The sequence below is a fragment of the Cajanus cajan genome, chromosome 7 (genome assembly GCF_000230855.2).
Source record: "Cajanus cajan strain Asha chromosome 7, NIPB_CcT2T_4, whole genome shotgun sequence".
Taxonomy (NCBI): domain Eukaryota; kingdom Viridiplantae; phylum Streptophyta; class Magnoliopsida; order Fabales; family Fabaceae; genus Cajanus; species Cajanus cajan.
Genome location: NC_138523.1, coordinates 49,858,993 through 49,869,609, shown reverse-complemented (window position 1 = coordinate 49,869,609; position 10,617 = coordinate 49,858,993). Strand labels below are relative to the sequence as shown.

The 10,617-nt window shown below is 32.5% G+C and overlaps 1 protein-coding gene across 2 annotated transcripts; it reads right to left on the bottom strand.

The window, feature by feature from the left end:
* Window positions 1–3,227: 3,227 nt before the first annotated feature.
* On the bottom strand, window positions 3,228–10,244 carry LOC109810595 (ABC transporter G family member 21). Of its 2 annotated transcripts, XR_014427947.1 has the most exons (6): window positions 9,559–10,244; window positions 8,197–9,004; window positions 6,922–7,092; window positions 6,654–6,832; window positions 3,609–6,343; window positions 3,228–3,465 (listed from the first exon to the last, which is right to left on the bottom strand). XR_014427947.1 is itself a non-coding variant. In XM_020374099.3 (5 exons), exons 1-5 carry the CDS (start codon window positions 9,790–9,792, stop codon window positions 5,690–5,692), a joined length of 2,046 nt encoding a protein of 681 aa, XP_020229688.1. In that variant the 5' UTR covers window positions 9,793–10,244; the 3' UTR covers window positions 3,608–5,689. The 2 variants fall into 2 exon arrangements, 1 of the variants encoding a protein (XP_020229688.1); XM_020374099.3 differs by lacking the exon at window positions 3,228–3,465 and having other exon boundaries at window positions 3,608–6,343.
* Between the last annotated feature and the right edge of the window lie 373 nt (window positions 10,245–10,617).

Here is a 10,617-nt window from a genome sequence, read left to right as displayed (position 1 = left end):
CCAAAAATTTTATATTTAACCTTACCTTTAGGATTTGCGAAAGATTTGGCTTTAAGAGAGACGTCACAACTATTAAAGGTGAAGATTTGGAGGATTTGGGGATGGTCATGGAGAGGGTGGGGCACGACTATCACAAATTTTGCTTCAACGAAAAAAACAATTGAATTGGGTGTGATAGTTGTGCTTATGCAACGAATGTGCAGCCATTGTGCGCATGCGACAAAGGAGCAACTATTGCGATTTTCACTTTAATGTATAAATCAATTGAATTGGGTGTGACCTTCGCACATATATAGTGAAAATGTTGCCATTGATTTTTTACTTCAACAAAGAATAATGGATATGGAATGAGAAAAAGCGTGAGTTATTGCAAGTGGAGGAGAATGATGACTGTTGAGCTCCTTAATCCAAATAATTAGGATTTTTAAATATAATGATATATGATTTGTGATTATGAAAATATATATTAAAATAAAAGAAACACTATAGAATGACATGTAAATATTTTTACTAAAATGACAATATTTCAGATATATTTTAGGATGAGGTGTCAACATAACGCAAAATAGTTCAACTTTTATATTATAAATAGATTTTGAAAAATAATTAACTCATGCAATAATATTATATATATATATATATATAATATAATTTTATGTTATAACTCAAAAAAAGATAGATGGCCAAGTAGTATAAATAGTGAATTTTATATCGAGGGTCCATGACTCTAATACTCAAAACATCCTTTTATCATATTTTATATCTTATATTTCTTTACTACTTTAGAGTTATTGTCCATGTTAGTCAATTAGCACACAAGAGTAAAATGATGTAATTTAGATTTTTATCTTTTTCTTATTTCTCTTTCATTTCTTGTCATATCTATTTATCTATCTTCTATTTATAATATAAGACTGAGTTACAAGCTATGATGTTGTCATTTCAAATTTCTAGAGATTTTAAGTTCTTTCACATTAACAATTTTGTTTATGTGACATGTTTCTTTTATTTCACAATTTGCTACACTTTTATTTATTTGTTTTTTTTTATTATATGGAGGCTAATACTTTTCAACCGAAATAATGGAAATGAATGTCTTTTATTCGTTATTAAACTCTCATTAAAAATTATTTATATTATTCTTTAAATAATTTCTTTCTTTTTATTCAATCAGTTCATATATATTCTGTCGAGTATCTCTTTCTCCTTATTTGATCATCACCCATATGAGCCATACATTTATCTTTCATTTTATTCATCACCTTTTCTTTTTCTTTTTTTCTCTCTCTTTTTATGCTTTAATCATTTTATTTGTTATGAGGTTAAGTCCAATCTTATATGAGAAGTTATGCATTAAAATACAAGGAGGAACTAAGTGGATTAACAAATTAAACAAGAAATATTTTAATTTATCATATTGTGAGAAAGATAGTGGTTGGATATAATAAAACTTATATGAGTTTATATCATGTTCTTGAGTTTTACAAATTATGCCAATTTTAATTCAAATAAAAAATATACAAATATGTTTGAATTACTGTGTGTTGATTCAATTTTGTTAATTATGTATTTTAGGTTTTTAAAATTAAAAGGCAATAACATATAATAGAACTTTACATGCTCAATCTAATTGTAGATAAAAGAGTTTAGAACATCCCTCTCCAATGTTCATTCACTTCCAACAATGATCATGTTTTATTTTTTTAGTTGTTATATTTTTAATAAATAACCATTATTTTATTAATCTATATTTTTCTCTTCTCTTGTTTCATATATCACTCATATACACTTTAATAATATTTTTTTTATGTCTCTATCAATATAACATATTAGTCATTATTTTTTATTTCTTCTCTTTCCCTCTCTCTCTTAATTTTTTATTTTATCTTTTTTTTCCCTTACGTCACTTATATTTTTTATATTTCTTTTCCATTTGAGGGTTAAGATATATACTTTTTATTATTTTGAATATTCAAAATTAATTAACCTTCAATCAAATAATTATGTCATGTATAGTAGTTATATAATGTTATTTATAATTATTTTTGATCGATAGTTATACATATTAATCAATACAATTAATATTGAGTAATTACATTGTAATTAAGAGACTAAATTTATTAAATTATCTTCATAAAAAATAGTAGTATGTAATATTATTAATTTGTTCTTAAAAAATATTATTAATTTACAATAGCATATCAACAAACTTTTGGTCAAAACTATAAAAAAAAATAGTTTTATACATGTAAAAAAAATTGCACACAGTATTAAATATTTGAAATAATTTATAACTCATACAAGTGATGATAATATCCATTTTTTTATTTTAATAAAATGTTGACACAAATTTTCTTATAATTTAGTTGTAGAATACACACTCTGGTAACATTCTAATAAATGTTAAAAAAAAATTAAAATGCATAATAGTACAACTTTTAATTGTAATATGTAAAATAAAATATTTAAAAATTATTAATAGAATTGCATTACAATTAATTTGTATATGTTTTTATTAGTCTTTAAATTCAATCTTATTCTCTTTGAAATTAGTTATATATATATATATATATATCATATATATATATATATATATATATATATATATATATATATGTATACATGTAAGTTTATATGATTTTAACTTCAAATTTATATCTTTAACTTTGTATACATACAAACTTAACTTAAAGATAAATTTGAAGTCAAAGACATAATAATATACAAAATGATGAAAAAAAAGTTACTTAAAAAATAATATAAAAGTGATTTAAGTTTTTCTTACACTTTATCAAATAAAAAATAATATATATTTTACAAAAAAAATACTTTAGAAGAAAAATAAAATAGAAACAAGAATAATTCTACTAATATGTATTCAATCAAGATTTTATAAAAAAGACTAATCTCTTTAAAAAATTATCATGATAGAGAGATTAAATATGAAAATCATAAGATTTATTAAGATTACATCACATGATTTTAAAAAATTATATCTAAAATAATAAATCAATTAATAAAATAATATATTTCAATATATTTTTAAATATCATTAGTTTAAATAATTATTTATTTATTTACCCATACATCATGCGGATTGATATCTAGTTTGCAATTATTTTTCCCCTCTATATATGTCTCTTTCTTGCTTGCACCTATATGCCTCAAAATTAGGATGTATGTTTAACCTTTTTCAAATGAAAATTACTGTCTTAACAGTGTCATCATCAAGTAAGGATTATTTATTTATTTATTAGGCCAAGGCAGCTTGGAGTTGCATGGCAAGGCTACAAGTAACAGAAGCAAGTAACATAGACCATACATACAAGTACTGATAATAAACTTGGTTGAAGAGCACCATATAACACTATCCTTATGGACTCTTCCCATAATTCCAAGTCCAACAACTATTCTTTCTGGTCATACATTTCACTACACATCTTCGGCTTATTTATTGCTGCTTGCCTGGAAAACAATTCAAAAGACAAATTTTAGTCATGTTCATGCATGGTTTGTGTGACACGAAAACAATTTTTGTGCATCTCAAGAACTCTGAAATATATGAAATGAACTTAAAAATAATAGTTTATATGCACGTATATATATACCTTCTTCTTAACCTGGCTTGAGGTTTTCTTTGGAGCTGGTTTGGAGGCTGGGGCTTTTGGAGTTCCTGAACTAGGTTTGGCAGCAGACTCTTTCTTCACCTGCCCTGAAGAGCAACATGATTTTTCAGCAGGTTTCTCAGCTTTGAGTGATGCCATTTTACAGTACTCTTCTACTCAAGGAAACGCTTATCCTAGCCACAGGTTTTAACACTACAACAAAGATCCATTTATAGTTGAATTTCAGCATATGCCTATGACACCAAATTGCCACCATCTTGGGAGAATAGAATAAACCAAACTGTGGATTGATGGAGGGATGCCGCTGCATCTGATGCTTTTACCTTAGGCATATTTGAAGATATTATTGGATTCATATTCTACATTATGGTTTTACAATTTGTTGAGGCATGCATGATTCATATGCTGCTTAACTGAAGCCCTCTTGAAGACTCGTATTTTTCTTGTTCTGACAACTACATCTTTCTTTTCTTCTTTGGTAGATAACAGTGATAGGCCTTTCCAGTTTATAGGATATATACAGATAATGGATTCTTTTCAGTGTTACAAAACAAAAGTAAAGGGAACAACAAAATAGTTCGTGCATGTCATAGTCTAAGAAGTGGGAACAAATAAATTAACTGTTGGAACTTGGAACTTATGTTATTTGTCAATGAATTGATTTTGTTTGCTTTGCTAAACTATGAAGGACGGGACATTACTAAAATACTTGTTATGTTTCTGTGTTTGGTTTTAAAAATGGTTGAGACAGAATAAAGTAAAAGTTGAAATATAAAATAAGCCTTAAAATTTGTTACAGAATTAAACCAGATAATCCTCATTTTCAAGCCCCTTTTCTCTTTCTCAACTTTACTCCTCTATACCTCTTTCCCTTTTCAACCTCGAAAATTACTAGTGTTGTATCACACAGCTAAAACACAAAAAACTACGCTATAATTAACTTGCACTATGTTGATGTACTTGTAATGTCCATCAAACACATCTTATACCTTATACGTAGGTGAGTATTTATGTTAGTGAGAGAACATTTCTTCTCTCTAATATGTCTGCATCCCTTTCGGGAGATGGCAATTACATGGAATTTGTGATTAAGGAGGTCCGAAATTGGGCGGATCATTCACTTGTCACAGGATATACATAAAAGGCTTTATCTGAGCATTTTTATAATAGATTAAACTTTACAGGATGAAGGGTTTCTTAGTGTAGTGTCAGACATGACAGAACATATTTATTTTAAAAACGTTACAAAAATAAATTATGGATAAAAATATTCGTAGCTTATGAACAATTAAACTCTCAAGCAGTTAAGTAAGTCACCAACTGATTAACCTTTTTTCTTTTTAAATCATTAACTGAGCAACTAAATGGATCAAAACTGGAAATATTATTACCAATAATTCAATTTTTATTTTGCACATCTAAAACTAATTAGCATGCCTTTAGTACAATGTGTATTACTATTTTGTTTCATCAAAATCAGCCTCACAAAATCTTGATATATTTTTTTCATGAAAACCAGTCCCACAGAATCGTGGTAAGGAGTCTACTCAAATACAGGATACGGTGTGCAGAAATTTTCAATTAATTAGACTGGTTTTGCAATTTCACTTTAAGAATATAATCGTTGAATGAATCCATGCAAGTGACGAAATGATAAAATAATAAAAAGAATGAACAATAGTGTGCTAGTCTGATAGATAAACAACGCAAAATACATATTGCTGAGGGAATAATACGCATTTAATTACTTCGTAATATGTTCCAACTTGCAACGATAATTGTGTCATGAAGATCCAAAATCACCTCTCGAAGCCATCAATAAACCATTGCCCTCTTGATAACTAAAATACTAGATGGAGTCTAATTGGTACCATTGGTTGTTCTCCATAAAAAATTGGACTATACTCAACAAATTTTGATCGCTTCATTTTATGTCAATTAATCACAAGAACTTAAAATATTCACCTTACAATTTGAATCGAATTACCACATTATAACAGGTGGTGATTCAAACAACCAAACTTAAAAATTAATAACATGGTCTCTAATCTGTTAAGTCTTAGTCAGTGAGGCTGCCCCATCCTCAAAGCTAGATATGCCACAACTCTATATCCAATCAACATTATAGACAATGCAGCCACATCTCCCCACATGTTACCATCAAGCCCCAAACACTTTATGGCAGGAAAATCTCTTACCCTACAATGCAACCCTGGTCCACACTCATATACCTCATTTGCTGAATACTGAACTCCTACCAGTAGCTTATAGCAGTAGTGACTAAAAGAGATGTACTTCAACCAAGCTATAAAAGCAGGAATTTGCTGAATGTAGTAACCACCAGCCAAGAGAAACACCAACATGGTCACTGAAGCTAGAGTTGTGGCCTGCTTCACATCCATGAGAATGGCCCCAAGTGCTAGGCCTATGCCTTGAGAGACCAGCACATTAAAAAGCATGATCAAGAGGGTTAACACAAATGTAACCAATGAAGGCTTGAGACCTCCCATCCAGTAGGATATTGTTACAAAGATAGTAGGAAGCACTAGCTCCATTGGTAAGTCCCCCACCATCCTTGCAACATAGTATGAAGAGAGTTGATACATCCCTGATGATCTTTCTTTTATTAGCATTGGCCTTTCCAGAGGGAATGCAAAGATGGCATTGAAGAGAGGGAAGAATCCCCAGAAGATGGAGAAGAAGAAAAGGAGTCCAACCTGTTACAAGGGTTATGTTGTTATAACAATATAACTCATAAGTACTACTACTACCGCAAAATAAATATACCACTTTCGATTTTTGAGTATTCAATGCAAATTAACCAGGATTTGACCAAGTATGTTTGGACATAAATTTATAGCAGTTTTTTAGAGCTTTTCTACTGAATATAAAAAGTATTTTTTTAAAGTAGAGAAATCTTCTAAAATTCTTCTAAATTTGTAAACAGGCTATATATAACTCATGAAAAATGATCAGATGCATCATTGAATTTTCATCCAAAAAAACAGAATATAGGTTCATAAATACCTGATCTTGTACATGTGAAGGATCAGAGTGCCACCACAGAAGTCCTGAGAGAATCGATACAGACAAGACTTGGAAAATTCTTAAGCCAGAAAAAGATTCATGCCTCCTCTCTTGTAAACCCCTCTTAAGAAGCACCTTGAATTGCTCCCACCAGCTGGTGGTCCATTGGTTATCAGAGCCTACAGACATAAATGATGATCATTTTAGCCATGGTGTTATGCATAACAAACTGTGTTGAACATCAAGAGACCGAGAAAATTTCACTTACGTCTAGTTGTTCCTGATGTAAAAGCCTGCAGGTCACTGTTATTTTGCTGAATGTCTTCTTTAAGAGCAGGATATAAGTTCTTCTTAAAGGATGAAATTAAAGATTGTTTGACTGAAGCTTGATCCTCATGGTGGTCAATCTGATCATCATGTTTGACATCAGCAACAATGCCTGCCACCACAGAATCTAAAGTATTAGAACGCTCTTCAGCATGTATCTCAACAAATTCAAAGCAAATCAACCATTTTTAAATTTTTTTTTTTTTACTTATGTGACCAAATATAACAAGACATCAAAGGACTAATCATCACTATTTCCGTGCTTCAAATTCCTTGTGCAATTCTTGGGAATTCAGTTTAATTCATCATCTTATTTTAGAATTAAAGTAGAATGGACTTCTAATTATTGTAACATGACCAGTAACACACTGTAAGAAAGACTTCATTGTTAAGTTGTTGATAATTGATGCATGGAAATACATGCAAAAAGATCTCACTGTAAATCAAAGGCAATCAATGACACCTGTATCTTTCAGAAAACTTTATCTGACCACCATGAGAATCGGACCATTCCAAACACCTTTAACATTAATTACATAAAGTTTGTCTTGTGTCGATCTATGCCAACACAAAAGAAAACTCACATGTTGCGTTACTGGTCCAACAGGGGTGAACAACTTTCGTTATGGTATCTTATCAATTTACTGGTTCTAATGAATGACCCATTATCGTTACTAGCTGTTGCTGCCATGAGAACAAGGTTCATGGGTTCAGATTAAAACCCTCAATCTTTACGCACCTCCATTATTTAAAACCCGAAAACGAACCCTCACCTACCCAATTAACGACAAGTGTAAAATCTCGATAGTCAATCTTGTGTTCTGAAGTTGACATGCACAAAATCCCAAACTTTTCTTTCCCATCACAAAACCAAAATAGCGTCCATTCAGGTTCCAAAGTCATAAAGCCATGCTTAGTGCCCCATTGACAAACTCACAAAATAAATTCCCCTCACCATACTATATATTAAAATTCGTGGCTTACATTAATTTAAACACATACCCCCTTCTCATTATACTAAATATCAAAATAAATTTAAACACATTTCAAAGACAAATTTAATACTATTTTTACTTTTCTCTAATTAGAATCAAAGTTTTATATCATTAATTAGCTTTATATTAAAAAATGACATAAAATATATCAATCATGTATATAAATTTTGTCCATATTCTATGTTTAATTGTTAATTGTGTAACACTACTTAGTAACTTACCATTAGCAAGGTCAAGTAGGAAATCTGCCGGGTTCATGAAATTGAAAGCTGGGACAAACCCAACGGATCCGAGATAGTCCATGACCCGACCCGCATGGCCACTATAAATCGGGTACCCGTCAGACAAGACAATCACCTTATCAAACATTCTATACAAGCGGCTGGAGGGCTGGTGGATAGTGGTAACCACGGTCCGACCCGCCCGAGCGAGCCCACGGAGCACCGACACGATGAGTTGGGCCGTGGTGGAGTCCAAGCCCGAAGTGGGCTCATCCACGAACAACAAACTCGGGTTGACCAACATCTCCTGCCCGATACTGACCCGTTTCCGTTCCCCACCCGAAATGCCCCGGAAAAGCGCCATGCAGCCTCCGACGGGGCTGTTGCGGCACCGCGTGAGGCCGAGCTCCGCCAGCACCATCTCGGCGTGCTCCACCTTCTCCTCTCTGCTTAAGCTCTTCGGAAGCCTCAGCAACGCCGCGTAGGTGAGGGTCTCGAGCACCGTGAGGTGAGGGTAGAGAACGTCGTCTTGCGTTACGAACCCTACTTTTCGCTTCACCAAGGTGGCGTCGGTGCGGCCGTTGTAGGTTATGGTGCCGGAGACTTTCCCGGCGAGCCTCCCCGCTAAGGCGGTTAGGAGCGTCGTCTTCCCGCTCCCGGAGGGGCCCAGCATTGCCGTTAACTCGCCGGGGTTCGCTACTCCGGTAACGCCGGTTAGCACCTTTCTTCTTAGCTTTGACTCTTTACGTAAGACGCAACCCTTGTTCTTTTGGCTTTCGAAGGTTATGCTGTAGGATACGTCTTCAAACTGTAACACAAAACAGTAACTAATTAGAGAAACGTTCTTTTTACAACATTTTTCTTGCAACAATTTGTACAAACTCGGTTTTTCGTATCAACTTATGATCCATGTTCTTATTTTGATACATTGAATACTAATATAAAAGTATACTAGGTTGCAGCTGAGAGATTTGAATAGTGCACATGTACATGTACAAAGTCTTAGGTTAGTTTAGTCTTTATTGTCACCATTGTATAGAAAAAATTAAAAATATTCTCATCTCATCATGTATGGCTTTTAAAAGGTTATAATAACCCATCATGCAAATAGTTTTGATTAGAAATAAGATCGATACGTACGGTATATATATATGTGAAAATAACATTTTATTAGTTTTATGATGCTTAGTTTATACGAATACATACATACATACACATATATATATATATATATATATATATAATAAAAAAAGTGCAAAAATTTGGATTATGCATGAACATAGATGGTAAAAATGAAATTGTTTTGTCAATCTAAACAGGAAGTAAGATATATAAGGAGAGAGAAGATTTATAAGTACTTACTTTGAGGGTAATGGGACGCAAGGCTTGGTGAAGGACGGAAAATCTTGGTGGTGGAGGTGTTGTTGGCTGAGTCTGATGCTGTGCAGGAATATTGCCATTATCATCCAAACTTGGTTTGATTTTGTTAGTGTTAGAACCCTCTGGTTCGTGGTGGACCGAGCTGGACTCGGATCGGGTTGTGATGGCTGGAATGTTTGGTGCAATATTAGTGGTTTCTTGCTCAGGGGGCATCATCTCAGAGATTGGTGATACACTAAGATTATTGTGTGTAATAGAACCAGAACTAGAAAATACTAATGAGAAGGAAGAGTTTACTACTAACTATGATGTGTGTGTGAAGAATTAAGGGGCAACAGAGAGATAGGTGAAGGAGGAGAAAGAATTGAAAGGTAGAGTGAGAGTCACATGAGAGAACAGGTGTATAAAGTGAGGAAGGCACGAGAAGGTAGCGCACAAGGATGTGATTGTATGATAACACAATATATAGTCTTAGGAAGAGAGGGCACCATGATCTGATGCTACTGTTTTGGTGTTGCTGTCACTACTGTTGTGTGCTGTTCAACCATGTTATTGCTTTGTTGTGTTGGCTATGCTATTGCTATTGCTATGGCTAGCTCAAATAAGAGAATAATACTAAAAAACATGGGTTTTGGGTTGCCCTATTTTTTTTCCTTTTTTGGTTTGTTTTCAATTAACCTTTGCAACGGGAAATGTATTGGTGTTGAATGTTGATGGATGGATGGATGGATGGATATAACGGTATTGCATTCAACACGGCCACGTGTGTGGAGGGCATTTCTTTGATTCCTTATCTTTTCTGTGAAAAAAGTAATGGAGATTTTTAAAGTTTGGGGGAAAAGGGTTGTAATAATACTAATAATCAATACATGGTTGGGGGACCCAATATCCGATTTCATAATATCCACTTGTCCTCAAAGTATGAAAATGCATAATGCCTTTTCTGCTTCCTCTCTATTATTGTATGTCTTCTTTTTTACTATGGTATAAACTAAATCGGTATATCTTTTTAATTTATATATAGTTGCATGCCAAGACTTA